This window comes from Mustela nivalis, assembly GCF_964662115.1.
Source record: "Mustela nivalis genome assembly, chromosome: X".
NCBI classification, from domain to species: Eukaryota; Metazoa; Chordata; class Mammalia; order Carnivora; family Mustelidae; genus Mustela; species Mustela nivalis.
The window spans coordinates 119529262-119551613 of record NC_139040.1 but is presented as its reverse complement, the minus strand read 5'-3'; the positions used below and the strand labels follow the sequence as shown (position 1 = coordinate 119551613).

General features: G+C 40.6%; 1 protein-coding gene across 1 annotated transcript in view; it reads right to left on the bottom strand.

The window, feature by feature from the left end:
• Positions 1-22352, bottom strand: part of SCML2 (Scm polycomb group protein like 2) — a gene marked incomplete at its 3' end in the record, with an annotated part of 52148 nt that overhangs the window by 12972 nt on the left and 16824 nt on the right. The window contains exons 2-5 of the mRNA XM_082716533.1: positions 12660-12707; positions 6565-6635; positions 5470-5704; positions 824-912 (exon numbers count right to left, since the gene is read on the bottom strand). Of these exons, the coding sequence (XP_082572659.1) occupies positions 824-912; positions 5470-5704; positions 6565-6635; positions 12660-12702 (438 nt within the window). The 5' untranslated portion in view covers positions 12703-12707. The remainder of the gene's footprint in view (positions 1-823; positions 913-5469; positions 5705-6564; positions 6636-12659; positions 12708-22352) is intronic.

Here is a 22352-nt window from a genome sequence, read left to right as displayed (position 1 = left end):
GTTTAAATCCTAACCCCAGTACCTCAGAATGTGATTTCAGTCGGAGACAGGGTCTTTAAAGAGTTAATTAAGTTAAGATGAGGTCACTAGGGTGGGCCCTAATCCAATGACTGGTATCCTCCTAAGAGGAGGAAAGGAGGACACAGACACACAGATCCTGTGAAGACAGGAAGAGAAGACAGCCATTTATTTACAAGTCAGGGAGAGAAGCCTCAAAAGAAACCAAGCCCGCTGATACCTTGATCTTGGACTTCTAGCATCCAGAGCTGTAAGAAAATAAATTTCTGTTGTTTAAGTCACTGTAATGAACTGAATGATGTCCTCCCAAATTCGTAAACTGAAGCCTAATCCCCAATGTCACTGTATTCAGAGACAGGGCCTTTAAAGAGGTAACAAAGGTTAATAAGTAAGGTCATGTGGGTGGAGCCCTAACCCAAAAGGACTGGTGTCCTTATAAGAGGAAGAGAAACCAGAGATACCTCTCCTTCCCCACAGGCACAGAGAAGAGGCCATGTGAGGACACAACGAAAAGGTGGTCATCTATAAGCTGAGGAAAGAGGCCTCACTAGAAACCAGTCCTGATGGCACTTTGATTTTGGACTTCTAGCTCCCAGAATTGTGAAAAAAAATAAATTTCTATTGTTTAAGCCACCCAGTCCATGGTACTTTGTTAGGGCAGCCCTAGCAGATTAACACACGTGTCAATCCAGTAATTTAAAAAGAATTTTTTTTCCCATATCCAAGAAGATGAAACATTTAAGTGCCCCCATTAAAATAATAAAGCTATAGCCCAAGTGATGGAAGATTTTTGTATCTTTCTTACCTTCTTAAAGATTGTTGCAGGTGCCATTTCAGATCCATTCAGTGTTCGTAAGAGGAACATTGGCCAAGATGACGCATTCATCTGATACCCTATTTTATAAAATAAGTCAGTATGAAAAAGTCTCTCCGTGATATTAGAGCAAATTGGTATTAAAAAAAAAAAAATAGGTTTTGTTTACCATTCTTCCCCAGAGAATGACTTTCTTATTGAGAAACTAAGGAAATAGCTAAGAGAAGCAGATGCACCCTCTGATCAGTTCCACTGTCCCCACTGCACTATTTGGCAACAATGCTACAGTTGGAGTAAAAACTCTCATTTGAGAGAAGCCACTAGCTAGAGTTCACCAACATACACATATGTACGTTAGGAATGGGCCCCAATACTAGGGGTGAACCAAGCTAAAACCCACAAGAGCTTCCAGTCCCCACCAACAGCCACACAAGCACAGCAAAGGCTGCAGACTTCCACCCCTTCTTTTTCCTTAGAATCCCTGCCTTATTTCTTTTCAGAAAGACAGTTTTCTGTGAAGCTCAGCAAACGTACACTTATGATGTATTTCACTATATAAAAACCTCACCTCAAAATTTAAAAAAAAAAATACACTGAACCCTAGTTAATGACATCCATGCTAAAGTATTTAGGAGAAATGTACTAACATCAATAACCTCCTCTGAAATACACGTAAAACTAAGATGAACTGATGAAACAATAGAAGAGCAGATAGGTAAGTGATAAAGCAAGCATGTAAAATAACAGTGGTAGAACCTAGGTAGTGGGTATGTGGATGTTCACTGTAAAATATTTTCACCTTTTCTGTATGTTTGAAATTTTTCATGTAATATTGGGAAAAAAGATAGGTCTTACTTTAGCAATCTTTACAGACACTAAACAAGATCTTCTCTTAGAATTTGTATCAGATGAAATCAAAATACACTCATCGGATGTCTTTTTTTTTCAAGATCTCATCAATTAATGGTGAATATCACAGCATCTGGCACATGCAACAGGGGGCAGAGGTCTGCTAGTTTTATTGCTTTCTGGGGGCAATCCGTTTCATACACCACTTGCCTGCCCTGATGCCAGAATTAAAGAGAACTTGGCATGCATCCCTGATGGATACATGCATTAAGATAGGGAGGCACAGGAATCACTGGCAATCACTGGCACTGGGTCCAGTAGGATTAAACATGCAAAAAAGTCCAGACAAAATGTCATCTTATAATAATCCTATACCATAATCCCCTTAATCTGAGAGAAAAAAAATGGGGGGAGAGGGGATTATATGCTCCCTTATATCAGTATTATCAATGATATCTAATAAATAATCAACCACAACATGGATTCACCACATTGTGGTTAGAATATTGCATAAAAATAATTCTCTGGTCCTTGTGCCTTTCTCTTAACCCCCATCTTATCCTATTACATCATGCAATCATCATCACTGCCATCATCATCATCTTAATTTGACATTTTTCTTAATTCTTTAGTTGCCTAAAGTAAAACAGGGATGAAAAGGCCAAAAACAGATGAAAGGGCATATAAAAATTCAAACACAGATAAAACTAATCTGTCATGTTAGGAAGTCTAGACAGTGGTACCTTTAGGAATGGGAGGTTTATGACTAGGAATCAGCAGGAGTGGGGCTTCTGGGGTGCTAATAATATTCTGTTTTGTGATGTGGGTTATGGTTATATGGATGTGTTAATTTATAACCTGTACACTCACAAATTACACATTTTTCTGTTTGCATGCCAAAACTTTAAAAAAAAGCTTCTAAATAATAACCTTTAATGTTTAAGTAACCTTTGAAAAAAGAAAACCAAGTAAGTGGTGTTATATTAAAATGGAAAATAAACTATTCAAAGCACCTAATGAGCAAATTGGCAAAAATTGTGCATTTTTAGTATGTATTGTCAAAATACGTATTAATCGGGGCGCCTGGGTGGCTCAGTGGTTAAGCCTCTGCCTTCCGCCCAGGTCATGATCTCAGGGTCCTGGGATCGAGTCCCGCATCTGGCTCTCTGCTCAGCGGGGAGCCTGCTTCCCCCTCTCTCTCTGCCTGCCTCTCTGACTACTTGTGATCGCTGTAAAATAAATAAATAAAATCTTAAAAAAAAAAACGTATTAATCATCATGCACTGCTAAGTATTTCATACTTTTAATTAAAAAACTCTAAAAGTAATTTGAAATAAGAATGATCATAAATCTGGCTATGTGTTTGAAATGTTGGCAATCACAACAGTTATACTTCCTTTAAACAAAATTCACAAACATATTATCATTTGTAAACAGAAATCAAATCCAAACAGGGAAACACTATGCCTCAGGTTTACACTTCTATCTCGTACAGAATTCTATATGATTTAAGAGCTATTTAAAATATAAATGATATGAAGAAAGAAAAGAAGGCAAAAGGCAGAAAATACACACACCCCAAACCACCTTCTTGGAATAACATATCTCTAATTAGTTACTTTTTAGTATGTTAAACCAAATTAGGAATAATTAACAATTAGAGCAAGAAAAGTATAAAAATACATTGCTGAAAGAGTGGTAATTATTAAAATCTTAAATTTGGGGATCTCAGGGTATTTTTAACTATAGTAGGAAAAAAAAAAGAAATCCATTCTCTCATTGTGCTTTACAACAGAGAATGTTCATTTTCAGCATTGTAAAGAAGAAACAAAAACTAATATATACCATTCACTCAAGACTACAGAAGTAATAGGGATGCTGGGTGGCTCAGTTCGTTAAGCATCTGCCTTTGGTTCCAGTCATGATCCCGATCCCAGAGTCCCAGAATCAAGCCCTGCATCGCATGGGGCTACCTGCTCAGCAGGGAGTCTGCTTCTCCTTCTGCCCCTCATCCTGCCCTCATGCTCTCTCCTTCTCTCTCAAACAAACAAATAAAATCTTTTTTAAAAAAAGACTGTAGAAGTAATAAAGGAAATAACTTATTTTCTACAGAATATCAGAGGACATCTAAATATTTGGGGAGACCAGGCTTTAAAAAAAAAAAAAGATTTTATTTATTTATTTGACAGAGAGAACACAAGCAAGGGGAGCAGCACGCTGAGGGAGAGGAAGAAGCAGGGAGAGGGAGAAACAGGCAGAGGGAGATGGGCAAGGAGCCTGATGCAGGGCTCAATCCAGGAACCACTCCCCCCCCAACCCCAACACAATCCTGGCAATCATGACCTGAGTCAAAGGCAGACGCTTAACAGACTGAACCATCCAGGTGCCCCCAGGCTTTTTTTTTTTTTTCAGACTTATTTATTTATTTATTTGGGGGTAGTGCATGTGAGTGCAGCGGGTAGGAGCAGAGGGAGAGGGAGAAAGAGTCTCAAGCAGACTCTGTGCTGGGAACAAAGCCCAACATAGGGCTCAGTCTCACAACCCTGAGATCATGACCTGAGCCAAAACCAGCAGTTGTATGTTTATCCAACTGTGCCACACAGGCACCCCTGGAGTACATCTAAATAAATATTAAGAGAGAACAGGGATGCCTGGATGGTACTGCTGGACTCTTGGTTTCCTCCCAGGTCGTGGTCTTGGGGATCGAGCCCTGCGTAAGGCTCTGCACTGAACACTGAGTCTGCTAAAGTTTTTCTCCCTCTCTATCCCACCCCACCTTGCACATGCACGCTTTTTCTTTCTTTAAAATAAATAAATCTTTAAAAAATAAGTAAATATTAAAAGAAAACAATTTTTCCAAAACTGGAGTCACATACTTTTTAGCTTTCAATAACTTGGTCAAAATTGAGAGCTTTGTCCTTAGAAACCTTTGTTATAACGTTCCATCAATCTCCTCCTTTTCAAAGATCTAAAGGTCCTGATCCCTCCTCCTCTTACTATGATTTCTTCTCATTGCAGTTATAATGAAACTGCCAGGTTTGAAACTGGGGTCTGGATGTGGAATCCTACCTCTCCCCTGTTCCCCCACCCATGATGAAAATGCTGAATGGGTCAAAAGACAATAATGAGGGAGGAAGTGACTCAGTAACAAATGCTATAAACTTCTCCCCCAGAAGGGTTTCTGAATCTGCATGTGTGACTTGGTAGAGCTGCTTTTGACATGTCACATTTGAAGATAGCATATGTCTTGCCCTGGAGTGGAGAACCTTTAGCACATATATACCAAATACGTATTTACATGAAACTCTGTAACATATGGTACTAAGCTGATCTCTCATACGTTCTCCACAATAACCATCTATTTGCAAAAATGCCTAGAAGAGATTTCTAAAAGGCTACTTCGGGACATCCAGCTGGCTTGGTCCATACAGCATACAAATTGATCCTGGGGTCTTGAGTTCGAGTCCCATGCTAGGTATAAAGATTACTTAAAAATCCAATCTGGGATGCCTGGGTGGCTCAGTTGGTTAAGCAGCTGACTCTTGATTTCGGCTCAGGTCCTGACCTTGGGTCATGAGATCAAGCCCCACATGGGGTTCGGTGTTCAGTGCAGAGCTCCCTCCCCCCCTGCCCTTCCCCCTGTTCATACACACTCTCTCTCTCTCTAATAAATAATAGAATCTTTAAAAAAATAAAATCTTCAAAATAAATGAAAGGCCACTTGAAACTTTTTCTACTGAATATTACATTAGTAAGAATATGTTATTTTAAAAACTGTTTATCCTTACCCAGTGGAGGCTGAAGTAAGTCCCCTTCCTTTTCACATGTCCCAATAGGCTGTATGTCTGGAGAATCGACAAGTCTCCAAAAATCATTTCTGTTGTCACTACCGTCCAATCTTAAACGTAGCCTGGCACCAGTAATTCCAACGACCGTGGCTATACATATTGAAGTCATATTGCGAGGGTCATGGGCTTCCAATTTCATACCAACTTTGAAGTCATTAGCTGGTGGAACCTTGGACTGTATATGTTACAGATATGTGTATGCGTGTGTGTACAGACATGCGCATGCACACACACACACACACACACACAAATATAGTTTTGTTAAAATGCATCAACTGTAAGAAAAACGAACAGTCAGTTATGTTACCAGAATACCTGTGAAATGTTTTAAGTAACAATCATAGCAGATGGTGGGCAAAAGAACTATAAAGGTCAAGGAAAAGATCTCCAAACCCTCTCTTTCTATGGGCATAAAAATACTGCCTGTTCTGATCTTATTCCTTTGCCCACTTCCAGGCAACCCAAATACAGCCTATAAAATGTACCCTGAGTAGCTTTCTAAAATAAGAACCTGATTAGGCCATTCCCCTTTGAATAGACCAACTGGTAGCTCACCACTGCCTAAGTCCAAGTCCTCAATACAGTTTAAGAGCCCCCACACCTTTAACCTTATGCCCACACTATCACCTCTACCCACTTTGTGCTCCATGCTATCCCTCAACACTCAGGTTCTTCTACACCTATGTGCCTTTGCTCTGGTTGTTCTCCCTGCCTGGAATATCCTTCCCCTCATTCCAGCCATCTCAGATGTCACCTCTTCTGTGAGCACTCCCAGTATAGAGTTATCATACTTTTCATAATTAATTATTTACATGTCTGTCTTTCCCTCCAGATGGACAATCACGAAGGCTAAGTATACCAGACATAGAGTAAATTCTTAATGAATGAATGCAAAGAAACCATCTGGCCCTTAAGTGGCACTACCACGATCCCATTATCTCCTCACACTGCTAGAACCTAACAATCACACAGACATCCCTCAACAAATTAACCGTTCACATTAATATATACAACATCTATAGAATTTTGGCATACCTGTCTGAAACACTCCGAAGGGGCACTCAAAGATCCAGTCTCTTTCAAGTAATTTTCCCAGTGGAAATCATCTGGAAAAAAAAAAGAACACATATACAAAATAGGTGTTTTTTTAGTATATATAATATGTATACTAACTTTCAGGGGTAAAATAGGGCTTTAGTTCCTTATCTCTTTTAAAAAAAGACTTCCTAGGGGCGCCTCGGTGGCACAGTCGGTTAAGCCTTTGCCTTCGGCTCAGGTCATGATCTCAGGGTCCTGGAATCGAGCCCCACATCGGGCTCTCTACTCAGTGGGGAGCCTGCTTCTCCCTCTCTGCCTGCCTCTCTGCCAGCCTCTCTGCCTACTTGTGATCTCTGTCTGTCAAATAAATAAATAAAATCTTTTTCAAATAAATAAATAAATAAATAAAGACAGACTTCCTAAAGAGCGAATTCAAATTTCTGATCTGCATTTAATTATCAGCATAGAAATAAAAAATAAGACAACTTTCTGATAATAATGGCTCTGATACAATTATACTCCAGATCTTCTCCCTGTAATAAGGAATTAGCACAATGATTCTAAAAATGCAGACTCTAAGAACAACTAAAGAAATTTTTATCAAGTAATAGCAAATTCTACTCATCTGTCTCTAATATAAATTTACTCAGTACATGTGTGGGGCGCCTGATGGTTCAGCCGTTAAGCATCTGCCTTCAGCTCAGGTCATGATCCCAGGGTCCTGGGATAGAGCCCTGCATCGGGCTCCCTGCTCAGCGGGAAGCCTGCTTCTTCCTCTGACATTCCCCCTGCTTATGTTCCCTCTCTCGTGGTCTCTCAAATAAATAAATAAAATCTTAAAAAAAAAAAACTGTATATACTCAAGACCATTTTATCCCATTAATATAAAGACACTTCTTTCTTTTTTCATGGAGAACTAAAGGTGTTTAGGTATGGGGTCTAACAAAATCTTACCTCTGTAATGCTTTATGGAAAGAAAAAAATCTGGGAACCAGAGTTGCCTCTCAATTGACTTTTAGATCTCCATACATGGTATCAAGAATATGGTGGCAGAACAAAGCAGTAAACCAATCCAGTACAGTCACTGATATGAATTATTTTAATGATCTATATTTTCTACCAACATTTGCTGTCCCTTCTCTCACTCAGTCTTCATGATGTATTACAATGGTATTGAAGGTCATAAAGCAGTGTACTTTGCCTGGCTTGCACTCTTCAATTGTTGTTCCAGTCAGACTGCTAAGACACTAAGAAAAATACTTGATAGCAGTATCAAAAGTACCATTAATTCAGACAAAGCTTTTTTGGTTTATTTTTTAAAGATTTATTTATTTATTTTAGAGAGGTAGAAAATGTGTGTGCGCATGCATGCAGGTTTGTGTGCAAGGAGAGGCAGAGGGGAGACAGAAGCAGACTCCCGGCTGAGTGGGGAGCCCACTTGGGGCTCGATCCCAAGACCCCAAGATCATGACCTGAGCCAAAATCAAGAGTCAGATGCTTAACCAACTGAGCCACACAGGCACCCCACAATTCATATGGAGTTGAATTCTCATCAACCACCTATGCTCTTGATTAATTTCCTTACTATAAAAATATTGGGTTTGACAGTTTCCCTTCCTAGGGGAATCTGCATAACCAGGATCTTATACACCCTTCAAAGGGTAGAATACTTATGCACACATACACATACACACAAATGGAGTGCTATTAAATGTTTAACAGTCAGCTTTCCAGAATATACAAATAAAAAGCCTGACTGGTAGTGTTTACAATAGTATACAGTGTATATATAGTATAAATACTACCACCATGGCTAATCAGAAGGTAACAAAGTAAAGTTGACAACTACAAAGCTGGGAAGAGATGTGCACAAGTGACTCTCCCGAGCTGGTGTGAGCCGGCTTCAGCAAACCACTGTTATGTGTGTTTATGCATTTATATGTATATGTACACACATTATACATGGTATTAAGCATGTCATACATAATACTATATACCCTGCTTTTTTAACAATAAATCTAATAGATTGTTCCATTTGGGTTTTTTTTTTTAGATTTTATTTATTTATTTATTTGACAGAGATCACAAGTAGGCAGAGAGACAGGCAGAGAAAGAGAGGGGGAAGCAGGCTCCCTGCTGAGCAGAGAGCGCGATGCAGGGCTGGATCCCAGGACCCTGGGATCATGACTGGAGCAGAAGGCAGAGGCTTTAACCCACTGAGCCACCCAGGTGCCCCAAGACTGTTCCATTTTTTAAAAAATCCTGGGTTTAATTCTGCTTGTAGATGATAAGAAGTGCTGAATGGCATGCAGAAGAATGTCAAGAATATGGGCTCTGAGGTTGAACCTGCCTTTTTCCAGTCTGGCTCTTCTTCTTACAAGCCATGTGACCTAAGAAAGTCATTTCAGTTTCTCAGCCTCAGTTCCTTCATCTACAAAATGCAGAAAAGTAATACACACAGTACAAGGTATTCTGAGAATTAAGTGATGTAGCATACATATGTCCCTGAGTAAAAGGCAAGCATTATTATTCTAAAACTAAATGTCATAGTTTTGCCTAAATTTATTAATACTGGATAGTTTTGTCAAAAGTGAAAATTGGGGTGCCTGGGTGGCTTAGTCGGTTAAGTGTCTGCCTTCATCTCAGGACATGATCTCAAATCAGGGGTCCCTGATCAGTGAGAGATCTGCTTCTCCCTCTCGCTCTGCCCCTCTCCCCCGGCTTGTGCTCTCTCTCTCACCCGCTCACTCTCTCTCAAATAAATAAATAAAATCATATTTTATTTATATAAAATATGATTTTATTTATATATATAAACAAAATATGGTTTTATTTATATATATAAATAAAATATGGTTTTATATATATATATAGTTTTTTTTTTTAAGGGAAAAATGTAGGGCACCTTGGTGGCTCAGATGGTTAAGCATCTGCCTTTGGCTCAGGTCATAATCCCAGTCCTGGGACTGAGCTCTACATCAGGCTTCCTGCTCAACAGGGAGTCTGCTTCTTTTGCTCCCTCTCCCTCTGTGTGTGCTCGCTTTCGCTCTCTCTCTAGCTCTCACCCTCTCTCAAATAAATAAATAAAATATTTAAAATAAATAAAATAAAATAGTGAAAATGGGAGATCCATGGTTCCAAAATTAACTAACCAGAATATTTCAGTGACCTCCTAAGCATTAACCTGACAATCAGGAAACCCAAGGTTCTAACTAAAGCTCTACTATCATATGACCTTGGAAAGTATTAAAGAAAGAACAAAACAGGGGCACCTGGATGGCTCAGTTGGGTATGCATCGGACTCTTGGTTTCAGCTCAGGTTATGACCTCGCGGTCATGGAATCAAGCCCTGCGTTGGGCTCCATGCTGAGCACGGAGTCTTGCTTGGAATTCTCTCCCTCTCTCTCTGCCCCTATCCCTGCTCACACTCTCTTTCTCAAACAAAATATATAAATATTTTTTTTAAAACAGGGGTGCCTGGGTGGCTCAGTCAGTTAAGCTCCTGACTCTGGATTTCAGCCCAGGTCATGATTGGAGTTGTGGGATCAAGCCCCACATTGGGCTCCACACTTAGTGGGGAGTCTGCTTAAGGATTCTCTCTCTCCCTCTCCTTCTGCCCCTCCCCCTGCTCATCTCTCTCTCTCTCAAATAAAGAAAAAACACACACACAAATGGAGGAGGAAATCTGACTATGATATCATTAAAGAGCCAACATTCCAGGAAGAAAGGAGTGTAAGGTAAAGATAATGACAGGGAAACTATAATTATTTCACAATAATACCTCAAATAAACCAGCTGCATTTGTAAAATTTCTCAACGACACTGGAAAAAAATTCATTTAACACAATTTCCTAAATATTTTATCACTAATTGTGTCTGAATGGGCTACAGTTTGAGCTAGCAAATCCTTTATACGAGTATTCTGCAATATGATCATTTTCTATCACATTGCTAGCTAATGATCCTATGTAGCATTTAACTGTTGGAGCCTTAACTTTTTTCTTTATTCTTGAGGCAGTATTTTCAGTCCCCAAAACTGCTCAGTTTGGCTGCCCACATGCCAAGACCCTACCAATAACACAGGGGAAACACACATAGCAAAAGGCTTTATTTAGGTTTAGATTCACTGAAATTTAGATGGACATATCTTCAATAATACCACAGCTGGAATTCTTGACCCAGAGCCAAAATCGTCAGAAAGTCTTACCCAAACCTGAGGACCCAGTTTGCCTCTGCATCTTATCCTAATGGACAGACTGGATCAGAGGAACTTTATTCTCCCTCAGAAAAGAGGCCTGGCAAATGACAGGTTTGTTCATGAGACAGGTGTACACATGTACACTTCCAACTGTCACTGATCTGTAAGATGAGATGTTAGGGTCAGGGCCCTGAGAAATATCCACAGGTATCTGTCAATTTGATTAAGTAATCTCATTTTTTTTCCAATCAAGTTTGAGAATTTTGAAAAGTTACTAGTTTTAATCTTTAAGAATATATTTTTTAAACTTTATTTTTATGAAAGGTCCAGAATAGCAAATCTATAGATAGAAAGCAGGTAAGTGGTTGCCTAGAGCTAAGAGAAGGAAAAGGTATTGGGGAAAAACAGGGAATGACTACTAACTGGGCACAGGATTTCTTTTTAGGATGATGAAAATGTTGTCAAACTGATTGTGGTGATAACTGCACAAGTCTGTGAAGATACCAAGAACCAATGAATTATATACTTTAAATGGGTGAATTCTATGGTATGTGAATTATAGCTCAGTAAAATGATTTAAAAAAACAGATGGAGAATCTCTAGGGATAAGGAAGAACATTTTACCTTAATGGCCTCCATTTCCTTGGAGGGTTTTGGGGGTTGGAGGGAATTGCTGAAGAACAAATAAGGTCAATGGAAAGGGGGAGCTAAGGAAGCACTGGGGGTCCAGCCACAGGGAGAAAGAGTGATTCTATGCAGATTACCTCTCCAGGCAACCTTCCTGTAGGAACAGGTGAACTACCCCAAGAGTGGGGTTGGCAGGACAGATACAACAGAAAAACAAGGGGCAAAGGTTTGCCTGGAAAACTCCAATAAACACAGTAAATTTGTTATTTTTGTTATTCAGATTTTTGTGTGCATATGACTAATTTTTTTGTTTTCCTTAAGAGCGGGTACAGTGGGATGCCTGGGTGGCTCAGTCGTTAAGCATCTGCCTTCACCTCGGGTCATGATCCCAGAGTCCTGGGACTGAGCCCCAAGTTGGGCTCCCTGCTCAGCAGGAAGCCTGCTTCTCCCTCTACCACTCCCCCTGTATTCCTTCTCTTGCTGTCTCTTTCTTTGTCAAATAAATAAATAAAATCTTTAAAAAAAAAAAAAAAAGAGCAGGTACAATGGGTCAGATCCTACCTTCTGAGTCTCTGATGCAGTGCTATACACTTGCTGTACATGATATGAAATTTAAAACATGAATTAATAACTCAAGGTTAATAAGCATTTACTGAAAATTTACTGTATGCCAGGCATTATATTAGGTGCTTTACATTCATTTTCTTTATTTAATTCCAACAGTCCCATGAAGTAAGTAGTATCATCCCTGTGCTACAGAAAAGGAAAAAGAGACTAAAAACATTGAGTAATTTGCCCAAGGTCAAAAGGCCAGTAAAAAATGAAGTCAGGATTCTAGAACAGGTCTCTCAGACCTGCCAATGCCTCAGCTTTTATCCAATGAACTACCTTTTGACCATCAAAAAAAGGATTTTCACATTGATTCTAATACTAGAAGAAGAGTTTCTATTAATAATCAAAGTATCATTTTTAATTGTTAATAAATGGTAATTACTAGCTAGGTATCTTTAATTTGGCAAAAATTATACTGAAAAGTATGATTTTTTTTACTTTAATTCCATACCAATTTATGTCTAAAATAAAGCCAAAGTAAAATTTTCAAAATAAAATCTTTTACCTTTCCTATTGCTCAGATTTTATATTTACAGGAGTTTACCATACATAGACTATACCGAAAGCAAGATGAGTTCATATTAACACTGAGTGAAAAGAAAAATATATTATACTGAACTACTTTAAAACCTACCATTTTGCACAGAAGAAGTACCTGAGTGAGGAGGTTTCTCTTGATTTTCCTTCTTGACATCCATTGAATCTAAAAAATGAAAGAAATTAGTGATCAACATTGGAAGGCCATAGCAAAAGTCTAAAAGAGCTCTTAGGAAACCTATAAATTAGGGTGCCTCAGTCGGGTGAGTGTCATACTCTTGGTTTTGGCTCAGGTCATGATCTCACGGGTCATGGAGTCGAGCCCTGCATCAGGCTCTGTGCTCAGCAGGGAGTCTGCTTGAGATTCTTTCCCTCTGTCCTATAAAACATATAAACTAAAACTATTTTCTAACAGGACCCAGATTTAATTTTATAATTAATATCCTCATTTTCTGCATAGGATTTCACTTTCTAACATACTGTGTATCCTACAATTTGATCATTTATTTTGTTTATTGTATGTCTCATTCGACTCAAATGTAAGCTCCAAAAGGGAGCATAACCTCCTCTACCTCATCTCTAAAATTTAAAAAAAAAAAAAGAACATACCCTAGAAATAAACTGCATGCTTTTAAGAGTTTAAAACATAAGAGGGAAACTTCAATATGATGTAATTCAATAGACTAGGCAGAGATTTTTCTCTGTCCCAAGCTGAGGAACTCCAACAGCACTAGACCTTGTGACTTTACAAATCTTAAAGGACTCATTTTTTAAAATTAATCATAATACTATTATACTAAAAAAAATTAACCATAATTCCTTAATAACATCAAATAAGCAGTCAGTGTTCATATTTCCTCAAATGTCTTATTTTAAGTATGTCTCTTTGAATCAGGACCCACATAAAGTCCATATATAGAACTGGCTAATAAATGTCAAGTTTCTTTTGATACTTATAGGCTCCTCCTCCCCCTCTTTTTTCCCCCCTCTTCCTCTGGGAATTTTTTTTGCTCATGGTATCAGTTTAGTTTTACAGTCTGGATTGTGCTGACTAGCTCCTGTGGTGCAGGTTCTTCTGGTCCTTATCTTTTCTCTAAATATAATGTATTAGTGGGGCACTTGGGTGGCTCAGTCAGTTAAGCGTCTACCTTCAGCTCAGGTCATGATCCCAGGCTCCTGGGATTGAGTCCCACATTGGGCTCCTTGCTCCGCAGGGAGCCTGCTTCTCCCCCTACCTCTGCCTACTACTCCCCCTGCTTGTGCTCTCTCTATCTGACAAATAAATAAAATCTTAAATAGAAAACTAGCTAGATAGACAGTACTAGTATTTTGATTCAGAAAAGCTTAATCAGATTCAGGTTTGGCTGTCGGGAGGCAGGCCCCTGGCCAGGGCGGCCTCCGCCATTAAAAGATGGCGCCTGGCTAGTTGCCAGGTTAGGATTGCCTCGTGAGACTAAGCGGAATGCCCAAAGAGGAAGTAAACAGCATTGGTTGCTAGCGAAGTTGTTCGTTTAGGTGCACAGCCTGATTCGTTCCCTCCTGTACCCTGCTCGCTGATTGGTCATGTAAGCGTATATAAGTGTGTAGACTTGCGGAAATAAGGAGAGAGAAGATGCATCTGAACTGGGGCTTCTTGTCGTCCTTGCGGGTCAAGGGTGATAAATGGCGCCGGCACCCGGGAACTAAATAAAGGAATCTTGCAAGGTAATCCGCAGGAAAGCGGGGAGTAAAGGTCCGCAGGTAAGTGGGGACATTAACCACGTTCAAAAGTGGGAATTCTGCGGTAAAGCGGGGAGTAAAGGCCACGTTCAAAAGTGGGAATTCCGCGGTAAAGCAGGGAGTAAAAATAGAAAAACCTTTCAAGGGAGAAGTCCGCAGGTAAGCAGGGTAAAACCACGACAAAGGTGGTGGGAAACTTGTACAAGACCGCAACAAGAAGCGGGGCGGCCATAGAGCCAGGATTTTCTTATCGAAACCGCAGGTAAGCGGGGAAGGGACCACGATCAAAGTGGTGGGAATCTTGTACAAGTCCGCAATAAGAAGCGGGGCGGCCTTAGAGCCGGGATTTAGCAGCGAGTATACGCGGAACAGCCATTAGGTTGGGATTCTAATTATGGGATCTGGACTGTCAAAGTCGAGGTTAGAGGGTTCCCTAAAGGACCTTCTAAAGGCCAATGGCACGCCGTTAAAAACGAAAACTGCTAGGATAAAAACGGTCAAGCAGCAGCTGAAAGACATTCAGCCCGGATGGATTCTTCCCCCAAGCCCTTAGTTCTTTGGAGGACACTGCCCTCCATAATGCAGCGGCTGGAAATCCTCAGTGGGACCTAGAAATGTTAATGGGAATAGGACCGTATATGGGAAAGTAGGCCCAAATACAATACAACCCTGCGGTGTATCTGCAAATAGCCGCGGCGGCCACTAAAGCATGGAAGACATTTCAAGGCAGTGGGGATTTACAGGGTCAGCTGTCTAAGGTAATACAAGGACCAAATGAAGCATATGCTGATTTTGTAGCGAGGCTGATGCAAACAGCTGGTCGAATATTTGGGAGGTAGAGACAGCCATGCCATTGATAAAACAGCTGGCTTATGAGCAGGCTAATAATGGTGTAAAGAAGCCATCAGACCTTGGAAAAGCAAAGACTTGAGTACATATATTAAAGTTTGCAGGGATATCAACGACAGTGTTATTCAAGGGCAGGTTATGGCTGCAGCTATCACTCAAGGTTTACAAGGATTACAGGGAGCTCAACAATAGAAACATAGGGGTACTCCTGGAGTTTGCTATTACTGTAAGAAGCCAGGACACCTGTAGAAGCTATAGTTACCAAAGAGAGTTGGACCTTCCTATTTCAAAGCTCCTCTCCCCAAGAAACCAAGCTGTTCACAGTGATAAAAGCATTTCAAATGTTTCATCAAGAACCCTTCAACCTTTTATCAGATAGTAGATATGTGGTGCAAGCTGTCTCTATCATTGAAAATGTGGGTTCTATTAATGCCAGGTCTACTATCTCTAAGGCATTACAAGAAATCCAAACATTAGTTTGGGTAAGGAAGGTTCCATTTTATATTGGCCACATACGAGCTCATATAACCTTACCAGGCCCCCTGACAAAAGGTAATCGGTTAGCAGACTCCTTAACCAAAGGAGAATTTGTCTTTGCCATTGAGGACCCGGTGCAACAGGCGAGACATTATCACAAGCTGTTCCATGTGAATGCTTTAACTCTTCGCCTCAAATTTAACATAACAAAAGCACAGGCAGGGGACATAGTAGTCTCCTGCAGAAATTGCGAGATCTTACTACCTGCACCGTCCTTGGGGGTTAATCCTAAGGGTTTGTTACCTAATCATATATGGCATATGGATGTCACACATGTTTCAGAATTTGGAAAGTTAAGATATGTTCATGTCTCTGTAGATACCTGCTCTGGAATAATTTTCGCCTCAGTGCATAGGGGGGGGGAATCCAGAGATGTTATCGCCCATTGCCTACAGGTTTTTGCGGCATGGGAAAAGCCACGCCAATTAAAGACAGATAATGGTCCAGGCTACACCTCACAACCCTTTAAAGCCTTCCTGCAACAACTTGACATTCACTTGATACATGGAATACCCTATAACCCACAAGGACAGGGTGTTGTGGTGCATGCGCATCTTACAATAAAAAATGCGCTTTAGGGGCGCCTGGGTGGCTCAGAGGGTTAAAGCCTCTGCCTTCGGCTCGGGTCATGGTCCCGGGGTCCTGGGATGGAGCCCCGCATTGGGCTCTCTGCTCAGTAGGGAGCCTGCTTCTCCTTCTCTCTGCCTGCTGCTCTGCCTATTTGTGATCTATCTCTCTGTCAAATAAATAAATAAATTATTTTTTTAAAAAAATAAATACATTTTTTTTAAAAAAATGCGCTTTATAAACAAAAAGGGGGAATAGGGGATACCTTCAGGTCCCCTAAAGATAAGCTCAACACCATTCTCTGTATTTTGAATTTTTTAACGTTGGACAAAACGGGTAAATCAGCTGCAGACAGACATGCAAGTGATGCTGCTGCTCCCCCTAAGCCTTTAGTACTTTGGAAGGACATCCTCACAGGAAAGTGGAATGGACCAGATCCAGTGTTAGTATGGAGTAGGGGGTCTGTATGTGTTTTTCCACAGGAAAAGGAGGCTCCAATTTGGATCCCAGAGCAGCTGGTGCGTGCAGCCTTGTCTCCAAACACCAGTCATGATGCTGAAGATGCTGATGATAACTCTGGGGATGCTACACCTCCTGCGGCAGACTCAAGCCAGAGAGCTGTGAGCAGTGGTTAAAGCATGACCATATCCTTTACCAGTGACTAATTCTTCTCTCATATTCCCTCCTCTCCCTTTGATGCATGGCAGGTCTGTAACTTGCTAGGAGCATGTACTGATATCTCAGCAGTGTCCATGTTAAATGGTGGCAAATTCCTCAACTGTTCTTATAAACAAAATGACTCTAGTACCTTTGAGACAACAGTCAATGTGTCTTGTCCCAATAATATTACTTATCAGCCCACTCCCATATGGGTCTCTCTACCATTCCTTTTCCTCGTAACAAATGCTAGCAAGCTGAATGATACGTTGAATTGCACTAAGAATTGCTGTCTTTCCCAGTGCTGGAATGTTACGGCCTTCAAGCTGGCTGTGATTATGCGTATCCCTACCCATGTTCCTATCCCAGTTTCCATTCCAGAGGACAAGTTACCGGTGGTGCTATCCAGAAAGGAGAGATTTTGGTATCACAGCCGCCATTGTGACAGCATTGGCTATATCTACAGCAGCTGCCACAGCAGCAGCAGTCTCGCTTGCTGCAACTATACCCACTGAGGAAGCTGTGAACACCTTGCAGAAGGAACGGCAGCTGCCCTTCAAACATAGACTCAGATCAATGCACATCTGCAAGCAGGAATCCTGATAGTCAACCAGAGAGTGGATTTGGTTCAAGAACAAGTGGATATATGGGGGGCCCTATTGGGACTGAGATGTATAGTACCCTTCCCGGCAATTTATGTAACTCCCATAGCCTATACTAATATGAGTGACTTACAGAATGTCTCCCGACAGCTCTCCCAATACTTGCGGGGGAATTAGTCCATAGAATTCCAAAACTATACTCAGCACCTGCTACTAGGCATAACAAGGATAAATAACACCAGAGTTGAGCTTGCAACCCTCCCAGAGATAATCAAAACATTGCAAGATGTGTTAACCTTTGCGAAACAATGGGCTAGCGTAATTGGTCTGATGACAATCCTCGTAGTGGGCTTGATTCTGCTAGTAAGGAAACTGCAAATTTGGAGGCGACAGCAACCTAGGCAACAGCAAGCCATGGTGCAGGCCTTGTTAGCCATCGAAGCTGGAACATCCCCCCAAGTGTGGCTAAGTATGCTGGATCGGTAGTCAATGACGGGTAAGACTGGTGGGGGAAATATACCAACCTAAGACAGGATGCAGATCATTGATATCTGCCATCTGATGACGGGTAAGGATATTCCCCGCCATTGACAACCTAAGACAGGCACGATCCCTGCCATAAAACAAAAAAGGGGGAGATGTCGGAGGCAGGCCCCTGGCCAGGGCGGCCTCCGCCATTAAAAGATGGCGCCTGGCTAGTTGCCAGGTTAGGATTGCCTCATGAGACTAAGCGGAATGCTCAAAGAGGAAGTAAAGAGCATTGGTTGCTAGCGAAGTTGTTCGTTTAGGTGCACAGCCTGATTCGTTCCCTCCTGTACCCTGCTTGCTGATTGGTCATGTAAGCGTATATAAGTGTGTAGACTTGCGGAAATAAGGAGAGAGAAGATGCATCCGAACTGGGGCTTCTTGTCGTCCTTGCGGGTCGAGGGCGATATTTGGCTTTATTACGGAGAGGAGAGAAGAAGGTGACTTCACAGGTGGTGTTGGGTACTTCTCACAAGAAGCTCCTAATATCTAGCTCTCTTTCTTTTTGTGATCTAAACAGCCACAGATGGCTACTGCCTAGATCCATTAGTTCATTAATGGTTACAAAATGGAGATATTCTAATTTTATCATCCTGTCTTTATTAGTCAGTAAACTTAAACAGAAAGAAACCTCTCCTCTTTAAATATTCAATTACCTGAGGTACATATCACATAGGAAAGTCACAAGCAACACTTCTTTTCTTTCCTTTACTTTCTAATTTTCAAAATAATTAGCTGGATCCCAAGCATTCTCCACAGATGACCAGTGGGTTTTGTTTTGCTCAAACATGAGCTCATGAATTTAACCACACTTAATGTGTTGCCAATCTATCACTGTTTTCTCTTACTGATGCCCAAATTGTCAAACGACAAGCTTCTCAAAGAAGGATCTATGAATGATACCAGGTATACAATTTAAGGTAACAGATCTACTTTCTGGTTATGACTCAGTGCGCTTCTTCAAGATGTATGAACATTTAAGACGGATATATAAGGTGCTTTCTATTTAAACGATTTGAATGTACAAAGTTTAAATGTATAAAATTAATGTACAAAAATTAAATGTACAAAGAAAGTACAGAGTTGTATTTACTAAATAATTCTACAGCAAGACTTTCTAATAGGAGAGAAAGTTAAACCGTAAAGGCATGGTTCCTGCTCTAGAGAAGCTGAGAATCTAGTTAAGACTACACTAAACACCTGACAAAACTGAGAATAGCAGAGGACAACATTTAGCAGTCAGCCACAGAAAAGCTGATAAGAGACACAGGACTTGAACTGGGTCTTGAAGGAAGAACAGGATTTAGGATGGCAAAGGTGTGCAGGATGTATTATACAAAAGAAAATACAGCTGACCCTTGAGTAACATGGAAGTTAGGGGTACCTATTACCTATAGTCGAAAATCCACAAATAACTTTTGACTCCCTAAAATCTTAACTACTAATAATCTAGAAATGGTTCATTTAGGAGTTTTTTCAAAATGCCACAAACCTCCAAAAAGTTTCCTAACATATTTATAAGAAAAAAACCCCACATATTAAGTGGATCTATGCAATTCAAACTCATGTTGTTCAAAGGCCAACTACACGACACAAAAGAGAGAGTGAAAATGAGTGTGGTATATCCAAGGCAAGGTGAGCAGACTTCTCACTAAAGCAAGACAAGATGAAGCATTTTTTAAAAATTTATTTGTTTGTTTGTTTATTGGGGAGGCACAAAGGCAGAGGGAGAGAGTGAATCTTAAGCAGGTTCCATGCCCGGCATGGAACCCAAGATGGGGCTCAATCTCATGACCCTGAGATTGTGCCCTGAGCCAAAATCAAGAGTCAGTCGCTTGGGGCACCTGGGTGGCTCAGATAGTTGAGCATCTACCTTTGGCTCAGTTCATGATCTCCAGGTCCTGGGATCGAGCCCCACATCAGGCTCCCTGCTCAGCAAAGAGTCTGCTTCTCCCTCTCTCTCTGACCCTTCCCCAGCTTTTGTTCTCTCTGTCTCTCTCTCTAAAAAAAAAAAAAGCTCAGTCGCTTAAGCAGCTAAGCCACCCAGGCACCTCAGGATTAAGCATTTTTTAACCAATCGTATTAGAGTTAGAATATATGGATTCTGGTTTTGACTCTATCACAGACTGTTGTATGACCTGTTCACTTAAAATCCCTGAGTGTCAGTTTTCTCACTTATAAAACCGGGAAGAAGGGGCACTTGGGTGGCTCAGTTGGTTAAGCATCTGCATCCGAATTGGGCTCCCTGCTCAGTGGGGAGCCTGCTTCTCCCTCTCCCTCTGCTGTTCCCCCTGCTGTTCTCTCTCTGTGTGTCTCTGTCTCTGTCTCTCTCTCTCTCTCTCCCCGCCAAATGAATAAATAAAATCTTATTTAAAAAAACTAGGAAGGAAAAACAAAATTATCTTTAATAGCTACTCAGTTCTGAAATCCCAATTGTAAGCACCTAACATCTCTTATAACTTTATTTCTTTTTTTTTCCAAGATTTTAATTATTTATTTGACAGAGAGAAATCACAAGTAGGCAGAGAGGCAGGCGGGGCGGGGGGGGGGGGCAGGCTCCCTGCTGAGCATAGAGCCTGATGGGGGGCTTGATCCCAGGACCCTGGGATCATGACCTGAGTGGCAGGCAGAGGCCTTAACCTACTGAGCCACCCAGGCGCCTCCTATAACTTTATTTCTAAAAGGACTTCTTGGGGCGCCTGGGTGGCTCAGAGGGTTAAGCCAATGCCTTTGGCTCAGGTCATGATCTCAGGGTCCTGGGATCGAGCCCCGCATCAGGCTCTCTACTCAGTGGGGAGTCTGCTTCTCCTTCTCTCTCTGCCTGCCTCTCTGCCTACTTGTGATCTCTCTCTCTGTCAAATAAATAAATAAAATCTTAAAAAGAAAAAAAAAACTTAAAAAAATATATAAAAAATAAAAGGACTTCTTTTTCAAAAGTTTAGTCTAGCAGAAGGTACTCATCCCAAATGAATAACTAAAAATATCATCATGTTTAGAAAGTAAATCTTAACCTTCGTTCACTGTTTGCCCCATGATATTGTTTTCTGGTACTCTCCTATAAGGAGAAAGATCAATTAATGCCTCCTTTTAGCTTATTTCTGAAAGGCATTATTATTAGAAATCGGTGAGATCATTTTAATTTATTTCTCTTGAATAAAAATTAGTTCAACAGATCTGTAGTTGGCAGGGGCTGGGAAAAGAGGGACTAGGGGAGTGACTACTAATGGCTATGGGTTAGGGGGTCTCTTTTTTGTGGTGATGAAAATATTTTGGAATTAAATAGTGGTAATAGTTATACAACCTTGTGAAAACACTAAAAACAAATGAATTATAACACTTCAAAAGGGTGAATTTTATGGTTAAATGAATTAAAAAGAGGAGATGGTAAATTGATAGAGTTAGGATTTAATCTGAGGCCTATCCCAAAACCCACTTAATAAGCCCATATTATGGAGAGGTGGAAGAATCATGACTGTGTTGATAAAACTTTTAAGAACTATAAGAGTCAAGTCTTCTAACAAGATAATTACTTGTTCAAAGACCTATGTATTGTGAGCCATTAATTCATTCATTAATTCAGACTTTTCCTGCATGTCCTCAATATGCCTGGCAATCTACAGCAAAGACAAATAATACACTGTCCTTGCCCTCCAAACGCTCCATCCGTTCAGAAATAGGCTTATGAATAAAACACAATATGAAAGCTATAGAAGAGGTAGTACACAGAAATATTTAATATAGCAATAAGATATCCATCTCCCATTACTCTGTGTGCCTGTGGTCAGAACATGATAATGTGTATAATGGAAGATAATTTGTTATTTAAAGAAGCCCATGAAGAATACATTCATTAAGCTACCCAGAACACCTTCTGTATCTGACTCTAAAGACTTAAAAACTCAAGCATCATCTCCTCAAAATATGCTCCTTTTGACATTTTTGTTTCTTCTACCAACACACTACTCTTCCAGGTGCTTGGGATTTAAAACCTCAGGTATGACTGAATGTGTGAGGCTCTTTTCTTTCACTCACACATTCAATCAGTAGCCAACATGCACTCTCTTGTATCTCTTCCCCCTGGCACTAACTAGTTTATATGCTCATTAGCTCCTGCCTGGTCTAATACCATAGTAACCTAACTTCTTTTCCCATAAGGGTCTTTCCCCACCAGGACCTACCCAATACATGTCAGATATGGACTAAGCTGCTTTCTGCCCAAATCATCTACCTGCTTCAGTGATTTCACTGCGTACTGAATTGAACAAAAAATCTTCTGCTGGGCCTATTTAAGGTCCCTCACAATTGCAAAGCCACCTGATCATCTACCACCTACAGGTATCCTGTGGCCTAGCTCA